Source organism: Dermacentor albipictus, chromosome 9 (assembly GCF_038994185.2).
Source record: "Dermacentor albipictus isolate Rhodes 1998 colony chromosome 9, USDA_Dalb.pri_finalv2, whole genome shotgun sequence".
Lineage (NCBI taxonomy): Eukaryota > Metazoa > Arthropoda > Arachnida > Ixodida > Ixodidae > Dermacentor > Dermacentor albipictus.
In genome coordinates this window covers 108,369,509-108,396,028 of record NC_091829.1, presented here as the reverse complement: position 1 = coordinate 108,396,028, position 26,520 = coordinate 108,369,509, and the positions used below count along the sequence as shown (strand labels likewise).

General features: G+C 44.4%; 2 protein-coding genes across 2 annotated transcripts in view; one reads left to right on the top strand and one right to left on the bottom strand.

Annotated features, from left to right (window-relative positions):
* Positions 1–7,178: 7,178 nt before the first annotated feature.
* LOC139049605 (uncharacterized) overlaps positions 7,179–26,520 on the bottom strand; it is a 31,733-nt gene continuing 12,391 nt past the window's right edge. The window contains exons 3-7 of the mRNA XM_070525211.1: positions 23,488–23,602; positions 22,458–22,610; positions 21,425–21,577; positions 19,788–19,968; positions 7,179–7,918 (exon numbers count right to left, since the gene is read on the bottom strand). Of these exons, the coding sequence (XP_070381312.1) occupies positions 7,550–7,918; positions 19,788–19,968; positions 21,425–21,577; positions 22,458–22,610; positions 23,488–23,602 (971 nt within the window). The 3' untranslated portion in view covers positions 7,179–7,549. The remainder of the gene's footprint in view (positions 7,919–19,787; positions 19,969–21,424; positions 21,578–22,457; positions 22,611–23,487; positions 23,603–26,520) is intronic.
* LOC139049794 (histone-lysine N-methyltransferase SETMAR-like) lies at positions 15,528–18,108 on the top strand. Its single transcript, XM_070525593.1, has one exon. The coding sequence runs from the start codon at positions 17,212–17,214 to the stop codon at positions 18,106–18,108; it is 897 nt and encodes a 298-aa protein (XP_070381694.1). The 5' UTR covers positions 15,528–17,211.

Here is a 26,520-nt window from a genome sequence, read left to right as displayed (position 1 = left end):
GCACGCAGCACGCTTCGTAACAGGAAATTATAATTTTACTACCAGAGGATCCAGAATACGGGAAGGGTTGGGTTGGAAAACTCTTTCTTCACGCAGGAAAATCCTAAGATTGAAATTGCTTTATAATATATATAAAAGTAAAACTGGTATCAACAAAACACTGTTCATCAAGGAGCCGCATTACGTTTCATCTAGGAGAGACCACGCTAACAAAATTAGAGCTTACCAGTGCCGTACCAATGTGTTTAAGCATTCATTTTTTCCTAACACGATTAGCGATTGGAATGAGCTCCCTAATGAAGTGATGGCAGCTTCTCGTTTTGAAAATGCTATTGAGAGCCATATTCTTTGATTGTTCTGTTATTCATTTCTGCACATACGCAACTTTTTTTCTGTTTTGTTAGTTAGTTACTTTGTCACTCACTTGGTTTTGTACATTCGTAGTTTCCATTCCGCTTTTGCGAATTTCAGTGCCTAAAGTATGTTGTATTTACTGATGTATTCTTTTGTTGTTGCTAAATATTGTGACCACCTGTATTTTAACCCCCTACGATAATGCCGTACAGGCGATGTAGGCATACCGAATAAATAAATAAATAAATAATGGTATCGGGTGTTCAGCCGTTTCCTCCTCCTATCCACACGCAACACATCATCATCATCGTCACCAGCCTGGTTACGCCCACTGCAGGGCAAAGGCCTCTCCCATATTTCTCCAACAACCCCGCTCATGTACTAATTGTGGCCATGCCGTCCCTGCAAATTTCTTAATCTCATCCGCCCACCTAACTTTCTGCCGTCCCCTGCTACGCTTCCCTTCCCTTGGAATCCAGTCCCTTAATGACCATCGGTTATCTTCCCTCCTCATTACATGTCCTGCCCATGCCCATTTCTTTTTCTTGATTTCAACTAAGATGTCATTACCCCGTGTTTGTTCCCTCACCCAATCTGCTCTTTTCTTATCCCTTAACGTTACACCTATCATTCTTCTTTCCATAGCTCGTTGCGTCGTCCACAATTTGAGTAGAACCCTTTTCGTAAGCCTCCAGGTTTCTGCCCCGTAGGTGAGTACTGGTAAGACACAGCTATTATACACTTTTCTTTTGAGGGATAATGGCAACCTGCTGTTCATGATCTCAGAATGCCTGCCAAACGCACCCCAGTCCATTCTTATTTTTCTGATTATTTCTGTCTCATGATCCGGATCCGCAGTCACTACCTGCCCTAAGTAGATGTATTCCCTTACGACTTCCAGTGCCTCGCTGCCTATTGTAAACTGATGTTCTCTTCCGAGACTGTTACCATTATCACCATTACTTTAGTTTTCTGCAGATTAATTTTTAGACCCACTCTTCTGCTTTGCCTCTCCAGGTCAGTGAGCATGCATTGCAGTTGGTCCCCTGAGTTACTAAGCACGGCAATATCATCAGCGAATCGCAAGTTACTAAGGTATTCTCCATTAACTTTTAACCCAATTTCTTCCCAATCCAGGTCTCTGAATACCTCCTGTAAACACGCTGTGAATAGCATTGGAGAGATCGTATCTCCCTGCCTGACGCCTTTCTTTATTGGGATTTTGTTGCTTTCTTTATGGAGGACTACGGTGGCTGTGGAGCCGCTATAGATTTTTTTCAGTATTTTTACATATGGCTACACCCTGATTCCGTAATGCCTCCATGACTGCTGATGTTTCGACAGAATCAAATGCTTTCTCGTAATCAATGAAAGCTATATATAAGGGTTGGTTGTATTCCGCACATTTCTCTATCACCTGATTGATAGTGTGAATATGATCTATTGTTGAGTAGCCTTTACGGAATCCTGCCTGGTCCTTTGCTTGACAGAAGTCTAAGGTGTTCCTGATTCTATTTGCGATTACCTTAGTAAATAGTTTGTAGGGAACGGACAGTAAGCTGATCGGTCTATAATTTTTCAAGGCTTTGGCGTCCCCTTTCTTATGGATTAGGATTATGTTAGCGGTTTTCCAAGATTCCGGTACGCTCGACGTTATGAGGCATTGCGTATACAGGGTGGCCAGTTTCTCTAGAACAATCTGCCCACCATCCTTCAGTAAATCTCCTGTTACCTGATCCTCCCCAGCTGCCTTCCCCCTTTGCATATCTCCCAAGGCTTTCTTTACTTCTTCCGGCGTTACCTGTGGGATTTCGAATTCCTCTAGACTATTTTCTCTTTCATTATTGTCGTGGGTGGCACTGGTGCTGTATAAATCTCTATAGAACTCCTCAGCCACTTGTACTATCTCATCCATATTATTAATGATATTGCCGGCTTTGTCTCTTAACGCATACATCTGATTCTTGCCCAACCCAATTCTTCCCAATCCAGGTCTCTGAATACCTCCTGTAAACACGCTGTGAATAGCATTGGAGATATCGTATCTCCCTGCCATCAATCAGGTGATAGTGGCGAGTAGTATATAGGTCGCGTCCCCTTTGTTGGCATTTTAGTGGTTACGCCCACTGCAGGGCAAAGGCCTCTCCCATACTTCTCCAACCCCGGTCATGTACTAATTGCGGCCATGTCGTGCCTGCAAACTTCTTAATCTCATCCGCCCACCTAACTTTCTGCCGCCCCCTGCTACGCTATCTATGTCGTATAGTAGTATATCTGATGGCTCTCAGAATGCTTACGTAATTGCAGATATTGCACCTTATGACCATCGGTTATCTTCCCTCCTCATTACATGTCCTGCCCATGCCCATTTCTTTTTCTTGATTTCAACTAAGATGTCATTACCCCGTGTTTGTTCCCTCACCCAATCTGCTCTTTTCTTATCCCTTAACGTAACCGTATTATACCGTAATACGTAACCGTATTAGGAAGAGCAAGACGTCTTCCTAATACGGTTACCGCTATCTATGTGTAGCATACAAAAGTTTTGAAAACTTTTGTATGCTACACAAAAGATTTTTTTTATTTCGGAGCCTTTCTGCGCGTACTTTGCTGGGCCCGAACGCTCGTAGAGAAATTGACAAACTTCAGCCTTCAGTGCGGCTGTGAGTCTATTTAGTGATGCTGCGACAAGCTCTCTCAGCGAACGCCATCTCGTCTAAAGAAACAAACATTCTTGTTTTCCTTTGTGATGCGCATAACGTCGTCTTCGCATGCCAGCGTCGCTGTGACCTCTGAAATGCGTAGACAGGCCCCACAATTCTCCGAGCACGCCTGACCCACGAACGTGGGTCAGGCGTTGCTGGGCTTAGTTTGGTATTGCGTCGGGATATAAACTTGGATGAGTTGTTTAACGTTCATTTGCACGGCGGTAGCACTGCAGAGACGAAGGCATCCTCGCATTCAAGGAGCCACCGCTTCGCCCCGAGCGGCGCTGGCTAGCACTACGAGGGCGAATTCTGCGCACAGATGCGCTAGAAGTTGCTGGACAGATGGTGCCAGCTCAGTTGGCAGCTCAATAGACGCTAGCTGAGGCGTACGCTACCTGGCACGCTGATGCTTTATATGAGATGGTGTTCGCTGAGAGAGCTTGTCGCAGCATCACTAAATAGTCTCGGAATAGTCTCTACGAATTTGGTACGCTACCTGGTACGCTGATGGCTCTCAGAATGCTTACGTAATTGCAGATATTGCACCTTATTGTGCAAGGGAGAGCAAGACGTCTTCCTAATACGGTTACCGCACGGAAAGATCGCGAGTGATCACTTGTACTATCTCATCCATATTATTATTGATATTATTATCATAATAATATCATAATAATAAAAATATCATAACGGAAACGATATTATTATCATAATAATACGACGACAATGACGACGATGATGATATTGTTGGTGGTAATGATGATATTGATGGTGATGATGATGATGATATTGATGATGATATTGATGGTGCTGATGATGATATTGATGGTGATGATGATATAGGTGATGATGATACTGATGGTGATGATATTGTTGGTGGTGATGATGATATTGGTGGCAATGATGATGATGCAAGTGATGATGATATTGCTGATGATGATGATGGTGTTGATGATATTGATGGTGATGATGATGCTATTGTTGGTGGTGATGATGATATAGGTGATGGTGATACTGATGTTGATGATGATATTCATGATGATGATGATATTGTTGGTGGTGATGATGATATTGGTGATGATGATGAGGATGATATTGTTGGTGGTGATGATGATATTGGTCATAATGATGATGTAGGTGATGATGATATTGATGATATGATGATGGTGATGATGATATTCCTGATGATGTTGATATAGGTGGTGATGATGATATTGATGGTGATGATGATGGTATTAATGATGATATTGATTGTGATGATGATTATGATGGTATTGATGATGATATTGATCGATGGTGATGATGGTGGTGATGATATTGATGGTGATGATGATGATAGTGGTGATGATAATATCTGGTGATGATGATGATAAAGGTGATGATGATGATGGTATTGATGATGATGTTGATGATGGTGGGTGTGATGATGATATTGATGGTGATGATGATGATAGTGGTGATGATGATATCTGCGGTGATGATGATGATAAAGGTGATGATGATGATGGTATTGATGATGATATTGATGGTGATGATGATACTGATACTGATGATGATATTGATGATGATGATGATATTGTTGGTGATGATGATGATATTGGTCATAATGATGATGTAGGTGATGATGATATTGATGGTGATGATGATGATGGTGTCGATGATGGTGGTGTCGATGATGGTGGTGGTGGTGATGATGATATTGATGGCGATGATGATGATAGTGGTGATGATATCTGTGGTGATGATGATGATGATGAAGGTGATGATGATGATGGTGGTGATGATGATATAAGTGATGATGATACTGATAATGATGATGATATTGATGATGATGACATTGTTGGTGGTGATGATGATATTGCTGATGATGATATTGTTGGTGGTGATGGTGATATTGATGGTGATGATGATGGTATTGATGGTGAGTTTGATCACAAATGATGATGATGGTATTGATGATAATATCTGTGGTGTTGATCACAAATGATGATGATGGTATTGATGATAATATCTGTGGTGGTGATGATGATAAAGGTGATGATGATGGTATTGATGATGATGATGATGATGATGATGATGATGGTGATGATGATATTGATGATGATGATGATATTGTGATGATGATGATGATAAAGGTGATGATGATGATGGTATTGATGATGATATTGATGGTGATGATGATGATGGTGTCGATGATGATGATGGTGGTGATGATGATATTGATGGTGATGATGATGATAGTGGTGACGATGATATCTGTGGTGATGATGATGATATTGATGGTGATGATGATGATGGTGGTGATGATGATATTGATGGTGATGATGATTATGCTGGTATTGATGATGATATCGATCGATGATGATGATGGTGGTGATGATGATATTAATGGTGATGATGATGATAGTGGTGATGCTGATATCTGTGATGATGATGATGATGAAGGTGATGATGATGATGGTATTGATGATGATATTGATGGTGATGATGATGATGGTGTCGATGATGGTGGTGATGATGATATTGATGGTGATGATGATGATAGTGGTGATGATGATATCTGTGGTGATGATGATGGTATTGATGATGATATTGATGTTGATGGTGAGTTTGATCACAAATGATGATGATGGTATTGATGATAATATCTGTGGTGGTGATGATGATAAAGGTGATGATGATGATGGTATTGATGATGATGATGATGGTGATGATGATATTGATGGTGATGATGGTGATAGTGGTGATGCTGATATCTGTGGTGATGATGATGATGATAAAGGTGATGATGATGATGGTTTTGATGATGATATTGATGGTGATGATGAATGGTATTGATGATGATGATGATGGTGATGCTGATGATAGTGGTGATGCTGATATCTGTGGTGATGATGATATTGATGGTGATGATGATGATGGTGTCGATGATGATGATGGTGGTGATGATGATATTGACGGTGATGATGATGATAGTGGTGCCGATAATATCTGTGGTGATGATGATGATATTGATGGTGATGATGATGATGGTGGTGATGATGATATTGATGGTGATGATGATTATGATGGTATTGATGATGATATCGATCGATGATGATGATGATGGTGATGATGATATTGATGGTGATGATGATGATAGTGGTGATGCTGATATCTGTGATGATGATGATGATGATGATGATGATGATGATGATGATGATGATGATGATGATAAAGGTGATGATGATGACGGTATTGATGATGATATTGATGATGATGATGATGATGGTGTCGATGATGATGATGATGGTGGTGATGATGATATTGATGGTGATGATGATGATAGTGGTGATGATGATATCTGTGGTGCTGATGATGATGATATTGATGATGATATTGATGGTGATGCCGATGATAGTGGTGATGATGATATCTGTGGTGGTGATGATGATAAAGGTGATGATGATGATGGTGTTGATGATGATATTGATGGTGATGATGATGATGATGGTGATGATGATATTGATGGTGATGATGATTATGACGGTATTGATGATGATATCGATCGATGATGATGATGGTGGTGATGATGATATTGATGGTGATGATGATGATAGTGGTGATGCTGATATCTGTGATGATGATGATGATGATGATGATAAAGGTGATGATGACGATGGTATTGATGATGATATTGATGGTGATGATGATGATAGTGGTGATGATGATATCTGTGGTGATGATGATGATAAAGGTGATGATGATGATGGTATTGATGATGATATTGATGGTGGTGATGATGATATTGGTGGCGACGATGATGATGTAGGTGATGATGATGATATTGATGGTGATGATGATATTCATTGTGATGATGAATATGATGTTATTGATGATGATATTGATCGATGACGATGATGGTGATGACGATGATATTGATGGTGATGCTGGTGCTGATGATGATGGTGGTGATGATGATATTGATGGTGATGATGATATTGCTGATGATGATATTGTTGGTGGTGATGGTGATATTGATGGTGATGATGATGGTATTGATGGTGATATTGATCACAAATGATGATGATGGTATTGATGGTGATGATGATGATGGTGGTGATGATAATATGGTGATGATGATATTGACGACGACGACCATGATGATGCTATTGATGGTGATGACGATGACGATGGTGGTGATGATGGAATGAATGAATGAAACCACGTTTATTCCATATGAAAACGCGTCGAAGACGCTGCGGTGGAAAGAGGAGGGGCGTTATGGAAAAAGGGGAAGGGTAAGGCTGCCTCCGTTTTATTATAGACGTCCTGGAGGCAGCTAAGTGGGGGCGGCATGACACTTGTGGCTGTCGCGGTGGCCAGGGCACGAAGCCTTGGGGGGATGTAAAGGTGGCACTCCCAACAAAGGTGGTTGAGATCAGCACGAGATGTGCACATGGAACAGAAGCCACTTAGGGGTGGTGGTGTGCCACCCTTGTGGAAACGGTTCAACAAGGGAGGAGTAAGGAGGGTGCTTGTCTGGATTCTCCGAAGCAAGACTCTCGCCGTGTGAATAGCTTCGGTGGAAGCGACGGTATAGACAGTGGATTGCCCACCGCTGCGAGGTAGGCGGCACGTCGTTGTTTGGTCGCATGCTTGTACGCCATTGGGTCTGATACCTCAGGTGGGGTAGATAGGAGAGGATGAGGATTATCGGAGGCTCTGGCTAGCGCGGTAGAGAGATGAGCGCGCGCCAGTATATGAGCCTTCTCGTTTCCAGGGATACCGCAGTGTGCAGGGACCCAGTGACCCGGTAACCTCGTGACCGCATTCGCGGAGCAGGCGTGCCTGGTGCCGGATCTTCTGCAGTACGGGATCTGTGTAAATAATATGAGCTAATGGCCATCTAGGATGGCCATTAGCTCATAAATCTTTGTTTCTAGTGCAACCAAACCACAGTAGACTTAACCGAAAAATGGACGCACCAATAGACACCAACAGGGTGTTTCACTTAACTTTAGCAAAACTTTTAAAACATGCAAATGCTAGGTATAGCTGGAGATAGAAATTCAAGACGATGAGCAAAGCGAGAACACGGTCATAGCGGGAGCCAACGTTTCGACAAGTGCACTGGTAATGTTTTCCATCAGCTGCAGTTGCATTCCGCCTGGTTATGTAATTTGTCTTAATGAATTACAATGTTACAATTAGATGAAAAGTGTCAATGAGAAATTTGCATAGCGACACGAACTCCAGATACAGCTTTCTCTTCCTCAATACATGCTACACAAGAGTTTTTTCCGAGCATGAAAGAAGTCCCTGAGTGCACGCAAAATACCCCGAGCGAGTGGCTAGTTGCGCGGCAATTTCATTGTGCATTTTTGTGCAATCCCGCATTATTCGTAAACAAAATCTGATGGAAAGAAATGTTTTAAGTAGACATTCTCATGCAAACGCCAGAAGTATCACACAAGTTGTGTTTTCAAACACTTATTTACGTGCTTGGTGCCATTATAGGAACCTTGTGCAGTTATTCTGTAATTTGATAGCGTGACACTGAATATAGATAACACTGAAGCTCTTTTGTTTCATACAACATTCGTGGAAACTATACCTCTATATAATATAATAATATAACTATAATATCGGTGCTGTCATCAAGGACACGCAACAAACACCAGAAATACATGCAACCTGTGCCAGAAGCCACAAATGAATTACTGGACTGCTATATAGGGAAAAATATTGGGAAGGCGGGAGATAGAAATTCAAGACGATGAGCAAAGCAAGAACAAGGTAAAAGCGGGAGCCAACGTTTTGACAAGTGCACTTGTCTTTTTGAAGGCGACATAATTGGCACATGCTTGTTCTAAAGGGGAGAGGGGTAAGTCGGGTTAACCGAAGGTGTGTTAGCGGCGAGGGTGTAGAATGGAGATTGACACGCGGCTGCGTCTGTAGCCCCCCTTGATTATCTGCTTCGCTGGAGATCAGTGGGCTATCGTCTCTTTGAGGGATGATAAAAGGACCGGCAGAAAACGTAATGTTCCGTGTGGTAACCGTATTAGGAAGACGTCTTGCTCTTCCTTGCACAATAAGGGGCAATATCTGCAATTAGGTAAACATTCTATTCCATTCTGCTCTCTATTCCATTCAAATGAAACAAATATATAAAGGAAATAAAAGGGATGAAACAAATACAGTAGGCAACCAAATGAAAATAACTAAGTGATGTTGTCTATAGCCTGAAATTTAGCGAATAGATTCTACAGCTCCCTTTGAAACGTTTATTCCGATTGGTTGCAGTGCCTTCAACTTATGGATGAGGTATGATTATCTGTAATTTGTTTCTCGTTCAGAACGGAAATACCACTGTAAGTTGTCGTGTTTAAGTTCATCAAAAAACCTGAAATTAAACTCCGCATCTTACGGTAAAATTTCCGTTCTCAACGAGAAAGAAAATACAGAATCATACGTGCGCGTGTCTTAGGCCGCATAAGCGTGTCGATCGCTATCCTGCGGTGCGATCACTCGCGATATCTCCGTGCTGTAACCGTATTAGGGAGACGTCTTGCTCTTCCTTGCACAATAAGGTGCGATATCTGCAATTACGTAAACATTCTGAAAGCCATCAGCGTACCAGGTAGCGTGCCAAATTCGTAGAGAAATTGACAAACTCCGGGCTTCGGTGCGGCTCTGAGACTAGTGATGCTGCGACAAGCTCTCTCAGCGAACGCCATCTCGTCTAAAGAAACAAACATTCTTTTTTTCCTTTGTGATGAGCCAATTTCTCTACGAGCGTTCGGACCCAGCAAAGTACGCGCAGAAAGACTCCGAAATAAAAAAGTCATTTGTATAGCATACATTTACAAAATGTCGTAAAAAAGGCAAATTTCGGGGAAACCAGAAATTTGAGCTCACTAACATCTCCAACACCACGCGCCGTACAAAACAGAATAAGATTACGAGGCCGTAGAATATTTTCCCCTTTCCTTGAGACTCCAGCCCCCCCCCCCCCCCCAAAAAAAAGTTTAAATATAATAATAATTCATTAACTATAATAATAATATAGTGGTATAACAAAGTGGTCGCCAAAAACACTTTCTGATTATGAGGCACGCCGTAGTGGAGGACTCCGGAAATTTCGACCACATGGGGTTCTTTAACGTGCACCTAAATCTACATACACGGATGTTTTCGCATTTAGCATCCATCGATATGCGGCCGCCGTGGCCGGGATTCCATCTCGTGACCTTGTGCTCAGCAGCCTAACACCATCGCCACTGAGTAACCGCGGTGGTTTTTCATTAACTATGATTGATATCATAACATAACGTATCATAACAGTATGATTTATTGAGAATGTTTATTCTCAATAAATCATATTGGCGAAAAAAATATGTTGTAGTGTTCTCATATATACCGACAAGTTTAGACATTCTTCTTCGCAGGCTGCTAATGCAAATAAAAATTTAGGTTATATTTGAGAACTGTTACATATCAAATATACCTGCCCAATCAAATGGTCATCCGGGTTCCGAGAAAGGGTACACTGAAAGTAGAAACACTACCTAGAATGTGGCACATAAATACAGAAACTATTGGAGGTGCTATGGCGGAAGAAGTACTGTACTTTAGGTTCTTTCAGCACGCAATATTTTGAATTGACACACGCAATAGTTTTTTATGAGAACGCTGGAACCAAGTGGACCCATTGACCTATCCCCCGTTAAAGCATTTGTATAATGTGGCTACGGGCTGTGAGCGCGAACAGATTTTCCACTAAGTCTTCTTGATACCACAAAGTTTGCCTCTAGCAGACTACCCGAACTTTGCTGCCGCCGATGAGGCTCGTGGAACAGTAAGCATCGCGCGCAAACTTCGCATGAAAATTACTATACTATTACGTTGTTTACAAAAGACAAAAAAAAAGCCGCTCGGTGTTTTGGGGAGGCGACAACGAAACCAACCTGCATTCGTAAGAATATATTATGTTCGCGAGTTAATATGGACACTACAAATGCAGCACATGTTTTGTTTGCTCCGGCGTGCGCGCGTGCCATTTGCGCATTTCATGCGGAATACCGATATTTCCGTGCAACGAACGCAGCAAATGCGCATCATGTCACGGAGGAAACGGTCGTCACAATGAAATGCTTCTTGTAGAGGAAAGGAGACGAATGATAGGTAATAAGAAGGATATATCGCTCCAAATTCACGGGTATTTCTTAGTTACGAGTGAGACGAATCATTGAGTGAGTGCCGTCACATCTGTGTCAGCACTCACTCCGGTAGTTTCCGTGACTATCGTAGCTTACACCCGAACACACCCGTGCGTGCTTGCTGCGGGTGTTTCCCCTCCTGAAAATCTTACGCTGCCTTGTATTGGTACGCCGAGCATAGATTGGCTTGAAGACGACGCATATCAATGTCAAGGTATCAGTGCAGCAGGAAAAGAAATTAAATTATGTGGTTTTACGTGCCAACACCACTATCTGATTATGAGGCACGCAGTAGTGGAGCACTCCGGAAATTTCACCCACCTTGGGTTCTTTACCGTGCACCGAAATCTAAGTACACAGGTGTTTTCTCATTTCGCCTCCATCGAAATTCGTAATGGCAGTTCAGCACGAAGAACGGAATGAAAAGGCAGTAGCGTATAGTTCACTTGCATGGGTCGCTGTTCTCGGAGCAGAACTGATTGTCGTAGTCATTCCAGCTCTTCATCAGGACGGGGTGGTAAGTTCCTCAGACACAATAAATTCTGCAACGGAGGACGACCCCATTAGGACGATGCTATACTGCAGGGAGTGCAGATGCTAAAAAAAAGTAATGAAGGCGGGGGAGATCGTTTCGCTTGGCATAAGCCCCCCACGTATACCTGAATGCGACGTCGAATTCAGGTAGTCCGCTCCGGCTTCCTAGAGTGCGGAAGCCGGAGCGGACTCAATAACTGTTCTGTTCCGAGTATATTCCTTTCCGCGCTTCGTCATTGGTCGGAGGGAAGCTCTGCCTTTAGTGATATCTCCACAATTGGCTGTTTGGAACCGGTAGAGTATAAGGAATGTAACGAAGCGAAAAGGACTTTCACGCTATGCCGGATACGACTCTTCTCATGCAGAATACACACTTTGCGGCGCCGTAAAGAAGCGATGGGCAATTGTTCAGCTCCGGCAATAGATGCGACAGTGCCAACAAAAGCTCTCGTTATGACAGAAAAACCAAATCGCTTCGCCAATTTATCCGTGGAACTGAACGCGAACGCGGGGCTGTATTTTGTAAAATAGAGCAAATACCTTCTTCGCATTCATTTCCTATAGTCCGTTCTGCCGAGTGGCCGATATGAGCACTAACGGAGGTGATATATACCTTAGCGTGAGCCAACAACGAACGGGCAAAAAAAAAATGAGGTTGTTTACAAACGGCCCCCCCAAAGCCTGGAGATTTGTGCTTGACTTTTGGAGATTTGTGCTTGGTCCGCCCGTATACTCACCTCTTGAGATCCATAAAGTTTGCTGACTGGTTGGTCTCGTTCAAGCGCAGGTTACTTAGCTCCCGGGAAAATATATATATAACAAATAATAAATATAATAATAATATTTACTGCCACTAAAATCGGCAGGAAAAGCATTTGGTTATTCTACTTAAAACAAAGGAAATTGAAGAAGTAAATATTACGATACAAAAATGTTCTGGAAGGTAATTTCACCATAGCTCCTGTAATAATTCTTTCAGCGTGCTTTTCGAAGACGCGTTAAAGATATCATGAGGCAACTTGTTGAAGATGTCCGATGTCCGGCATATATTAACAGCGTCTGGCCGCACCATACCTTCTGGCTGAACGATAAACTACATAACGGACGTGTTTTCGAAGTTCCCTTGTGGCAGCGTTTTTTTTTAATGCCGAATTCCAAGAAAGTTTGACGCCAGCTGTTTCGATAAGGAATTATTGAAAATTCGGTAGACCAAGTTCACGGAAGAAATTTTCAGCTTTTAGTATTTAGGCAATTGCAGGCAACATTTTTAAGAATTTTTTTTGTTAGATTTCTGTCTACCCTGCATCTCCAACCATCTAAACAGAAGCCTAAGCCTAATGCCGTACCTCAACACATGATAACCCAGTACATGTGCAATAACATTTTTTACAAGCACAGGTGCAAAACCTTTGGTATTAAACAACAGCCAAGCGACTGACATCAGTTTAGCATAAATAACTGATAAGTGATTTTTCCAAGATAAGTTACTATCTAAAGATATTCCAAAATATTGCACACAATCCATGTATGGAATAGACGCACATTTACAAGGCATACAGTTCGACTCATGTAATTAGGGAGGCATGATAAATACAGCAGTTTTTTTTGTGGAGAGCGAAAAAAAAAAGAAGTTGTGTTTTATGGGCATAAACAACAGTTCCATTGTTATACAAACAAAGCAACAATCATTTGGCAACACTTCACGTCCCGTCATTTTGCAAATTCACGTTATTTTGCAACATTTCAGTGGAAATTTTCTAAGAAAGATGTTTCGCAAGTAACAAAGTGTCCTCAGCATACTGGAACACCGAACACACGGAAATTGCTAAAGGAAAGCCATTAACGAAGATGTTAAAGAACAATGGCGATAAAGTGGAGCCTTGATGAACTCCAGCTTTAAGCGATAGCTTAGAACTAAAAATAACCCATCATCGGTAGCGATGATCTGTTGAAACTTGAAATCTATTGCTCAAGTATTTTCGAGAATGTTGTAGAAAGGCCCGCGAAATCCCTCAAAATACTACTTAACAAAATTTGATTACTCAGTGTGTCGAACGCTTTCGCTATATCTGAGAACAGAGCACACGTAATGAGATACTCATCGAATACTGAGAACCATTCATCTGAAAATTCCTCAAGCAGTGCCGCAGTCCCATGCCCAGAAACAAACCCAAACTGTCGATCAGTCAGGATAGAAAATTTGTTAATAATTTGTTACGTGTTGAAAATAAACTTTTCTAAGACCTGAGCAATAACCGGTAATATAGAAAACGGCCGGTAGTTTTCAATATTTCCTTCCCTGACTTGTGTTATGGTAAAAGAACTACACTTCTTAGGCATTCCAAAATTTCCTCACTTCCCAAAAACCATTCAGCATATGCAGAATACTTGACAGGGCATTCAAATTCCTTCTGATGGTGTGTAATGATATTCCATAATATCGAGGGGGCTTGTTAGGACGGAAACAGAACAGTATTCTTTACAGTTCACACCTCCAAATTCTCGGAAGAAAAGATGACGCAGATACGAATTACCCCAACGATCGAGTATTTGTGGATAGAGAGACAGCTATTTGGGAAGCTATTACAATGTGCCTGTTCAAAGCACCAGTCACTGCTGTGGGAGGTTGCTGAAAAGCACCTAAAACAGATTGTTTACTGAAACTCCCTCGTTAGAGATGATTTGCCAAAGACCAAGTTTTGCTTACATTAATTGAAAATTGTTGGAAGAAGTAAGGGCGTTAGGCGCCATGCAGAAGAGCAACAATTCTATTTTTTGCCAACTTGTGTCCTAATTACAATACTACGTCACTTGCATTTTTTTCGCAACGTTTCCACAAGGTATCTCTGTACGAAAGAGAAGCAAGAATTTCCATGTTCAACCAGCAGTGACCCTTTCTTATCGGCTTAGCTATCGGCCATGTGCAATGCAATTCATTTTTTTTTATTTCCATACAGAACGTTTCATAGACTTTCAACGATGGATCTTTTTTGGTTAAGGATGCCCAGTCAAACGAAACGATAAGATTATTAAGTTTGTACTGATTCATTATAGGGACAAGGCATCTGCACTGCCCAGATGCAGTTTTAACCGACGGCGCTCCAGATGCGTTTGGTAATACAAGACGGCATGCTACAAAGTACTGCTCAGCCAACCTTTGTAGTATAGTACATGCCCTAACAGTTGGGAGCACTGATCGCCATGTGATCCATACAGGATTGGACTAGGTTATTATTAATCCCGCTCTAGTAGGAGCTCCAATTGTACATTCCAGCCCATAAGCGGACAACATAGATAGACAATCACACCCAGACACTTTTTCGGGGCGCAAGATATTAATACCTCCGATCAAACAGAATTGGTCCACTGAGCTCCACTGCCGCACAGTTTCATCATGCTCTACAAGAAACAGTGAAAGGCTGGATGAGGGTGGTCGATAAATAATGATAATAATAATAATAATAATAATAATAATAATAATAATAATAATAATAATAATAATAATAATAATAATAATAATAATAACAACAACTTAAAGGGAGAAAGGCAGCGTTAATTGGGTGCTTGCCCGTGGATTATTAAAAACGAAGTATCGACCAAATGCGACAAGTGTGAGGCACCTAAGCGGTGGTCACTGATAAAGAGAAGATTCCAGGCGCTTTTTAGACGCAGAAAATACATTGCGATGTTGTTAACTTTTATTCATTCTAGCGACAGCTTCCTTCACCTACCTCGTCTACGTTGGAGGGCTGGACAGTGGGCGGCGATCTGGCACGGCGCGTGGGATCCCCTTAAAAAAAAAAAAACATGACAGCGACGAGCAGAGGAAGAGGGCAAAGTGGAGAGGGAGAACGCGAAGTGCGCTGAAGGAAGAGGAGAGTGAGGAGGACGCGCGCAACGACTGCGAGCGCCCATTTACAACAGACTCCGCAACAGACGAGCGCTGCCGATCGACGCAGAGCCATCGCAACCAAGATGCAGTCAGGTACTATGGATACTGGAGGCTCCTACGAAGTGTCAAGACGATTCATAGACAATTTATTCACGTTCGTCTCTTCGCTGCTCAGGAATCTGCCACCACATGTCTGAGTTCAGTGCCGCGTAGGTATGCGAGCAGAATGCGTGAGATTGCCGAAGGGCCGAAGACAGTCTGCGAGAAAGCTATCTCTCCCAGACACGTTCTGTTTGCATGCTGTCAAATAGAGCCTTCCTTTCGACTGAAGCGCCGGCGTGGTCTGACAAGGTCTCCTGATTGTACCTACCGGCTAGGAAGTCTCGTACGCAAAGAAGGGGTGAAAGTCACTAGTGAAATATAGAAATGTGCAACCTAAAGTTGCAAGATGATTTTGTCGCCCAGGCTTCTACAAAGTACTCAAGGAGAAAAGTATACAAAAGAGAAGAAAAAAGAAGGAAAAAGCAACGCAGAAGGCGTAGACAGGAGTTTGATTCTTTAGGTACGCAAGTACGCTTGGGGGACGGTATTTCTTAAAACTGGCATCTTTATTGGCGGGTCTGCGAATACTGCCCTGTTCTCCCATTCAACAAACCTGACATTGGCAATATTCATCTGACGCAACATCATGGAATGAAGACTATGGAGAGTTGCAAGACGGGGGAGGGCGTACGACAGCCTAACGCGATATGTACGCTTATAAATCGGAGTGTCGATGTAGAGAGAAAGGAGTTCCAAAACAGACATTATGTCGGAATTGAGTTTCATTATGTGAAACTCGCGAAGTGCAATTGCTTCTTTTTTTTTCAAATAAATGTAATACTCCCACATGCGCGCGATCATATATGGCCAAACTAAATAAATAATCCTGCTTTGAATCAATTCACATGGCCCTTCATTTGTAAGCGCTATTTGCCATTGGCCGGCCTCCTCCGCTACCAGTTTACGTCCAACATCACGATTGCCTCGCAGCCTCTGTACGATTGGTTTTAGCGCAAAAAATAATATAAAACAAACAAGAAAAACACGTTGTAGAAGGTCCTGATGTGAGCGCATCATTTTGCTTGCTTACAAGTTGAAACAGCCTGCGATACTTTAATAGTCTGCATAGCCATCAGAACACTTGCAACACAGTGCAGCGCACGCATTAGCCCAATTTCTCGTACAATCGGGAATATCTCAAAGTTACTCAATTATATTATTGTAACTGATTACGACGCTGTATTTGTCGAAGTCATTCATTTCCTTAAAGTTTTCATACATATGAAGTCTGTTAGAAAAGTATCCGACCTTTTTTTTTTAGTACACCTGATGGATATGAAACAAGCGCGCTTGCATCAGCAACCTTGAACCTTGGTGCACATGTCCGAATTTTTCCCCGCCTGCCGATAGCGTCTGTCGCTGGGACACAACGTTTGAGTGAGGTAGTGGCAGTGCTCTCGTCGGTTTTTTTATTGCAAGGAAAATGGCGGAGCGACTGGAGCAGCGCTACTGCATCAAATTTTGCCAGAACCTGGGCGACAGCCAAGTGGAAACCATTCGGAAGACTAAGATTGCTTTCGGTAACGGTGCTAAGAGCAGCACACAGATTAAGGAGTGGTACAACCGGTGTAAAGACGGCCGCATATCGGTGGAGAGCGAGCCCCGCTCCGGTCGGCCATCATCATGCCGAAATGACCAGGTCATTGCCGAAGTGAACGCTGTGCTGAAGCAGGGCTGTCGTTTGACTACCCGAGAAATTGCAGAAGAGGTGGGCATCCGCAATTTTTCTGCACATTCCATTATGACCGAAGATTTGGCCATGAAGAGAGTTGCAGCGAAATTCGTGCCGAAGCTGCTCACGGTGAAGCAAAAGCAACTTCGTGTTGAAGTCTCACAGGACATGCCGGATTCCACGAACAGTGACCCCGACTTCAGGAACACCATATTCCCTGGTGACGAGTCTTGGGTGTACGGGTACGATCCGGAAACCAAATCGCAGTCGTCACAGCGGAAGCATTCCACGTCACTAAGACCAATGAAGGCCCGCGAAGCAGGCAGAAACGTCGAAGTGATGCTGACTGTTTTCTTTGACTCCCGCGTTGTGGTACACCGCGACTACACACCAGAGGGTCAAACAATCACCAAAGAGTACTACAGGGATGTCCTCTGTCGCCTACGTGATGCTGTGCGGCGCAAGAGACCGGAGTTGTGGTCAACAGGAAATTGGCGCATCCATCACGACAATGATTCTGCACACTCCTCGCACTTGATTCAGACTTTTTTGGCGAAGAACCAGACTACTGTAGTTCAAAGGCTCCTTACTGTCCTGATATGGCCCCCCGCGACTTCTAGCTGTTTCCCAAAAGCAAGAGGCCATTGAAGGGAGTGCAATTTCAGACAAGAGAGGACATTATGGCTGCAACAACAGCTGAGCTAAACTCTATTTCGAAAGATGCCTTCTCGGAATGTTTCCAACAATGGCACCACCACTGGGAGAAGTGTGTGGAGTCTCAAGGAGACTACGTTGAGGGTGATTAGGTTTCCAACGCTACAGTTATGCCAGTTTTTTTTCTTCGACCAAAGGGCGGATACTTTTTTAACAGACCTGGTATACGTGTTTCCCGTATTCGCTGATATTATCCTGGTAATGTGATGGTTCTGTGCCTGTTTGCGTTGCATTTTCCACCAATGAGCGCGGCCGTGCGTACGTCATGCGTGTATAAACTTTAGAAATGTTCTCACTATAGCTTTCTCTATTCTTCGTCCGTCGCTTTTTTTGAGCTAGTGTACGAATTAGGAGGCGTAACCGGAGCCATCTAAGTTTAAAGTACCAGTTTAAAAAAAAGCAATGTTTCTTACATTTTACTTATTAAACAACGAAATACGTGAAGTGCTCCTTGCCACTCCGCCATCAAACTGCTACGACGCAGTACGTGTTCGAGCCACTTACTGCAACCTGGGCGCTTATTCACGAAGTGCTTTGTAAGCTAAAATGATTTGTCAGAGCACGCTAAAGACAATCGTGATTCAGAAATACTAGCGAAGGCCGACGGCCATTAAACCGAAAATATTCTTACGATATTAAAAAAAGAAAGCATTTGAGAATACACTGCCTACCTTTTGCTGGCGACGCGGTTTACCCTTTCGGGTATTTTAGCCACTGAGCCCTAAAATTAGTACGCGTTCCTAATTTTACATCGCTTTTAGGTTTCAGTAATGGCATCGGTCCAATTTCTAAGGATAAAACCAGACAAGAGATGTGCGCCGTCAAACTCTCTGTAAACGTGTCATATTGTTCCACTTTTCTTTTCTTTAGCAAGACCTCGTTTTATGCATTGAAGCGCAAAAGTAACTGGTCAAATTCATTGAGGAACGTTTATCACGAAACTGGTCTCATCCGGCAAAGTCGTTCCAAAGCGTATACTTCATGGTAACGGACCGGCTACAATTCGGAAATGCCAGTTTGCGCCGCATTGTAATGTAATTAGAAAAAGTAATTAATATTACATGATCGGACTATGCTTTTCGATGTGTCGCCCAAGCAATCTCCCATCTCTCCAGTATTCCAGCTCAAGGGCGAGAATCCTGCCATCTTCCAGATGCAATATATAAAAAACATTCGTATAGTCTATAGAAAAATTGCCTGAAGGCTTAGCTTGGTTAAGCCTGGAAGATTGCCAAAGCAATACCCTTGGTTCGGCTGATGGTGTGGACATGGTTGACTTTTGTTAAACTTATGGCTATACATCACCCCACATAGCGCAAAGCAGCACGCCGACCACTGCGAGGAGCCGAGCTGTAGCCCCATTTATGCTCCTAGCTTGACGTCACACCAGCGAGAGCGCTCTCTTGGTAGCGCCGCAGCAGCGGCGCGCATGGCTTCGCCGCCACCATCGATACCGCGAGCTGGGGCCCCGTCTCTTGGACTGGTGTGACGTCACACGGTCACGTGACGCGCAGCTGTGTAAGGAGGCGCCACGACCACAGATGGGCCGAAAGTGCGAGCGGTATTGCTTTCGCATTAAAAACAAATGTGCACGGGCGCGGTCACCGCCGAACCTGGTCATGACTCATTCGAGGATGACGCTGTTCAGCGACATGGGCAGCTCGCCATCCTCGTTGCGGCCGCCGCCCACCAGGGATCATCTTGACGGCGCTGTCGTCGCCGGTGGGCCTCCGGATGCGGTAGACTTCCGCCGTGCAGCCTTCGCCCAGCTTGAGACACCGGTGACAGTCGTCACTGCACGGCACAGACGGAGGGGAGAGTGCTGTGTGCGGGTCCTTACTCGGGGGAGGGGAGCGAAAAGAAGCGCTTCCTGAGGAGGGTTCTTTTGAGATGGCTAACTCCGCCGTTTGAGTAGACGATCCACGCGTATACGCTCGGCGCCACTGATTTTGGGAAAAAACGCGAACGTCTTGGATCGTTTCATGGGAGATCGTAACGCCGCCGTGCTAAAGCGAGTTCAACATTTCAGCTAGAAACAACGAGCGTTTTATTTTCGCTACAGACGCCGAGTTTTTACATTATAAGGGAGCAATTGCGATTAAAGGTGGCAGTGGACTACCCACATTGCGCGACTTTCTTACGGAGCTGGAGTTGGGGCAGGCACTGGCTTCACTTCCAACAGCGAGTAGCTGGGGGGGCAGACACCAGCGAATTCTCGAAAAACAAGTCCTCCTTGGAAGAGGCGTTGCACCTGGATCATGGACATGTTTGTTTACCGAGTAGACAGTCGCGCACAGCGTAACTGAATGAACTCGGGTGAACAAGCGGGGAGTCCCGTGTAATTACGCCATCACAAAAGGAGCGACTTGTCGAAACAATGGCCCAAAACACGAGGGATACTTTTTTTATGTACCTATTTACTGCTCTAAAGATATGCAGTATTTTCGCGAGTCGGTAGTTTGATTTCTGCCGGTGTGCACCACATTATAGCTATTATCAGGTTATCGCTCGGTGCAGCAAACGCGCAAACAGTACATATATCCGAATTGTCTTGTACGCTGTCGCCAATTCCATTGAAAAGGATGTGCGCGTCCGATCATCAGACTACGCGAGCCACTAAAAGTGTCCACATTTCTCGAATGTCGGCGAGTACCAACGACTAATCTGAAATGTGTATGGACGCGCGGCGAGACACGTATGAATGCTGGACGCACTTGACCACATGATTTGTGTGAACTGACCGGACGAACCAACGACTATGCTCGCCAATATCGCCAGGCTTCGTATTATCTGCCAATGACAGACACTTTCGTGAGAAACGAACTGCCCATGCGGAGCCCGCTTTAAGCGGTGCCTCATGCGAGCCTATGAAATGACCTATATCAACGCCACCTAGACAGCGCAAGGCCTGTTCACTCCCATCCATGACGTCATGAAACGGGCCTGACTGCGATAGAATGTAACGGGTATGCTCTCGAGTATGCCGCACTGATTTTGACGTCACTGCTGTCATCACGCCAGCCTTGGAAATGGAAATTTCGGGCCAGAAGCGTGGGACGTCATGAATCGGAGTGAACAGGCCTTGTGCTATCTAGGTAGTGTCGCCTATATAGGGCGGTTCCCTTGGCTGTTCCCTTTCGCTCAGGCCCGTGTGAAGTTAGACGCGTGGATGGAATAGGGAACGCTCCCACTGAGCGCGCGGGAAGTACGGGGGAACTGAGGAAGTGCACCCTCCGCGTGGACAACTCACGTGAGCCGCAGCGCGACCCCGAGCGTCACCGGCGCCTCCTGTTGGCAGTGCTTGAGCAGAGTGGCAGGCCCCGACTCGTAGTCGCGTGCGGCCTGGCGCTTGTTCACGCTCCGTCGCCAAAAAAATGTATACAGCACACTTTGAGAGGCATATCTGCGATGAAAAGAAAGGCTTTATGATAAAAAAAAACGGCCAAAGAAAAGTTCCTTTGAGCAAGAAAAAGAGTTAGCGCGTCGCCAAAATCTATTACTTGTGTTTTGAAAAGCGCTGCACAAACCATCTTTTCACATCTACGACGTAAAGTTAATTCATGAAAAAGTTGATTAAGCACTACTATCGAATCTAATAACGAGAGCTCCTCTAGGATGCTGCTGACGACTATACAGATGGCTTCGTCAGGCCATAAGGCTTCGCCTAAAGGTAACTTCTTTTTGGAAGATGATCTGCATTGGCTGCAACGCGCGGTACCTGACCGGCTTCGTCCGCAACAGCTGTCTCCTCCACCCCGTAGGTGTTTTTGCTGTTTACTCAGAGCCCGGAAAGATTGCGCTTTTACCTAAAGAAATTGCCAGCTGGCACGGAAGCGAATGTTGAGTCGCTGACTCGCTGTAGTGCGCCAGAACACAGGCCAACCATTTCCGACACTTTTCCTCTGCCACTAATCACAGCTTCACAAGCCAATTTTATTGCAAGTTACACGGGAATATAAACGTTTTACACTTGAGGCTTGTGCTACATTACTTTTATCGGAACAGATAATAATATCCCGTACATTGATCCAACTTGAAAACGCGCTTTACGAGCATTGTATACTGCTAGGACCCGGATGTCTCCTGGGGCATGCAAGCCTACTACTGTGACGGCGTTCGCAATTGCGTCTGTACTTCAACAACCCCACTGTTAAGCGCCGTTCAGGCGTCAGCAGATGCAACAACCAACTGCTACTACAACAAAACACTGTCTGTTCACTGGCGCGGGCAGGTTGCGTTCGAAGCACGTGTACAGGTGCGCACAGTCATGCACATCGACGTACCTGTTCGCGCAGCGGGTCTTGCGGAGCTTGGGAAGTGCTTGGGAAGTACGACTTCGCGCGCCGAAGCTGGCGATGGCCGACAATGGCGACAGCGCGTCGGGCAGCAGGACTCGCTCGCGGTTGGAGCGGACGCCAAAGCGCATCACGATGCTCCTGCATAGGTTCAACAAAGCGAGCGCTCGATGTTGCTTCTTTCGATGAGCCCTCTGCGCCCATTGACTCACGGCGAGCGCAGTTTTATATGTTTATATTTAGGCACGCCATGGTGAAGGACTCCGGAATAACTTGAACCACCAGGGGTTATGTTAACGTGCACCCAATGTATGGTGCACGGCAGTTTTAGCAAGGCGCTTCCATCGAAATGCGGCGGCCGAGGCCAGGATTCGATATCGCAAACTCGTGCTTAGCAGCCCGACACCATACCCACTAAGCAACCACGGCGAGGGTTAGCCCAAAGTACATGGCGGTAAGATTTGTGATAACGAAATCAATTATGACTTTTTTATTGGAAGCAGCAGATGGTCGAACTCACTGTGATGCGTTTGTTGTGGAATAACCCACATGCTAATAAAAGACAGACGTCAAGCGCAAGATACCTCTGACATGACCATAATCTGATATGAGAGCGTCGAGCGCAAGACTGGAAGCTATAAGCACTGATAGAAGGCAAGAAGCAAACGTGATAACATTCAGGCAGAGAAATGTACGGAAGGAGAAAGAAAGGGGGCAAAGTAACTAGGTAGGAACATATACAAGAAAACGAATCGTTACGTCTGCCTTCGTGGTTGTTTCACATGCCTATTTTCCTGCCTTCTCGACCCCTCCCCCTCAGATTGTGCTTTTATTCCCGTCATCCGAGCCATAAACGTGTGATTGTGTGCTCTGTCCTGTCGGCTGCTCCCTTCTTCGTTGTGCACACCAAGAATTACTTTCATTAATTGTCTAATGAATGCTTCACCAACCAGTCATCCGTAATCAAACCTTCGTTACTGAGGGTTTGTTTTGTTTTACACAACACGAGCAGACCCACCGCTGCGCTGCGTCGACGCTCCTCCGACTGATCGAGCTCTCGTCATGACGCCGTGAGGTTGGGCTTGGAGCGGCGCTGGGAAGCCCAGTTGGCGGTTGCCCACCGAAATTGGTCCCTGCGAGCCACAAACACATGGCAAAAATAGAAATGTTTAACCTTTTTGCTCAAACCAGTTGTCACGACTTCGCCACATGCTGAATCCCAGATCCTAAATGCGAACGGGATGTTTAAGCGAGAGAAAGACTGGTTTAAAGCCTTATGTAATAATCTGACACAAGCACCTTGGCGTGTCACCATCTCGGACAAAACAATGCTCTACTCTCTTCACAGATTATTCAAACTGTAGGGGAAGTCTGTACGATACTGCCTTACAGGCGTGCACCTTGGCGTGTTTGAAGCAGATCCCTGACAATATAACTCTGCGATAGGGGTCCTTCATATGCTACCGTTATTATGCTACTTCATATACTACCATTACCGCCGTGTCGTCGTTTTATCCCCTCTGTTTTTGTCTTCGGTGTGCTGTTACAACCCTTTCCATGAATCCCAACCAACTGGCCCAACTTGCCATTTTGATGCTGCCGTTAAACGTTGGGTTGCCAATTTTAAAATTAGCCATTTAGGTATTCAAGATGAGAAACCTAGTGAAACAGCTGTTTCAGCCTGTGCCTCAAATGTGAGAGGCCTCCATGACACGCTACATATCAGGAAATGTCTCGTGAAAATTGGTGTCATGACGATTTGGAAATGAAGGTTGCAGCAATGTGGATCACGAAACTTTTACTTGAACGAAAGAGGAAACCTCTGGAGAGGTCATTGGCTGTTTGGGAATGTATTCAACAACAGTCAGATTTCCTGAATGAACTGGTAACTGGTAATGAGACATCTACCGCTATGATCACGAGACAAAGCACCAGTCTAAGCAATTAAGTCACGGTGACTCCTGCAGGCCAAAGAAGTTCCGTGTGCAAATGTAGCTGTGGAAGCAAACAGCAACAGTTCCTTTTGAGAAGAAGGAGTTCTGTTGGTGGAACACCAATAGGGTGCAACCATTAGAGAAGAGCATTATTGCGTTTTATTGACTAAGTTATGAAAAAAACATCCATAAAAGTTTTCCGATGGTGTCATCCTGCTGGATGACAATACACCGTCGCACACTACTGGTGACACAATGGGAAAGCTGACCTCTTCAGGCTTTGAAGTGACACCCCAACTACTCTATTTGTGCCGACCGTCGCATTTTGTCACTATCAACTTTTTCGCAGTCTGAAAAATTACTTGAGGCTCACTCACACTAGGCCGACCCGACACGGATTTCGATCTCCCGACTGTCGGCGACAGCGTTTTTTCCTTCGTGTGGGCACCTCTGTGGCACCGTACCGACGCCGACTACCTGCCGACAATCGGCGGGGAGCTCAGCGTCGGTACAGTGCGACAAAGGCGCCGACATGAAGGTAAAAAACCGCTGTCGCCAACAGTCGGCAGATCGAAATCCGTGTCGCGTTGGCCTAGTGTGCATGAGCCTTTAGAGGCAACTCGGGAGTGTTCTGAAGGCAAATTAAGCCGAAAATGAGTTACCGAAGCAGACGGAACAACTTTTCTTAACGCGTTATCATTAGAAGGGTTGAAGTGGCAAAAAGTATGGGAAGTGTGGGAAGCTAGTCACGTGGCGCACGCACACACGTGCAGACACACGCGCTGCTCAAAATACTGGTGCTGCGTTAGGCCGGATCGCGTGCCTAGACGTGACAGTCACTCCGCATAGCCCACCCGCCATTTACATAATTCCCGTATAAAAAAAAAACGTTTCACTAGAAAACCGCATATCAACGAGCATTCAGTTCTAATGAAAGGTGGGGAAGTTAGTTTAACAAAAGGTTTGGCATGCTAATGCAGTATGGGGTATGTATGGGGTGATCATTCTTGTCTTTTCCGTAATTTTTGAATGAATTCTGGGGTTAAATTTACACGCCAAAACCACGATTTGATAATGAGGCACGCAGCAGTGGGGGTGCGTTTTGCATTTGTCCCCCATCGAAACGCGGCCATCGGGGCCGGGATTTGATCCCGCGACCTCGTGCTTAGCAGCTCATCACCGTAGCCACTAAGCTTCCCGGAAATTTTAGACATCGTTGGTGGCAGACAGCGCAGTTCTTGTCCTTGAGCTGGGCTATTCGAAGAGGCGGACATTTCCAGCATGATAAATCAAAACATTTCACAAAACACAATGTTCACTAATTAACTTACTTGCCTTACGGCACGTATTACAATTGACGAAATGTAGCGCATGAGTTTGCAAGACGTATTCACTTCAAATGAATCTCCAGAATGACACCAGTTTCGAGATATTCTCCAAAGTGCGGGACAAAATACATGGGAGTTCCAGTCACTTTTGTGCATAAATGCATAAAAGAAAGTTGTTAATATTGTAAGTGGAAGAACAGGGAATTTTTATGGGGAGTTAGTATATTTCCAAACTGCAGTGAATCAGCTGGGGTGATAAAATTAGGATATTTGCAGGCGGAAGTAGGAGTGGGCTAGCGCATGGCACGTGTATTTGGAGGACGCTGGAAGAGTCGCCAGTCCTGCAGTGGGCAAAAAGGTACAGGCTGTCATTCGGCGTCATTCTGTAGATTCATTCCAAGTGAACGCGCTTTGCAAGCTCACCCGCTCTAATTTATAAATTGCAATATGTGCCTAAAAGTAACTAAATAAGAAGTTAATTGGTGTTTTTTTTGTTAGTTGAATATGTAACCTTATGCAAAATAGAAGTGAGGCGTGCAGACAGGACACAAGAGTAGAGATGTAGACAACACGAACGCCAACTATCAACTGAAGGGAGCACTGAGCCGAAAAAAGAAAGAAGACAAAACTCACCTGCGCATGCTCAGGAATGGTAACACCACGTGTCAATCGGGTACACGTGCCGGTCTACGTGAGAGATAACTGTTAAGGCACTTAATCTCTTCCTTATGTAAAGTAATAGAAGGCTGACTCACGCACGCACTTGCACCATTGTAGATATGCCATGCC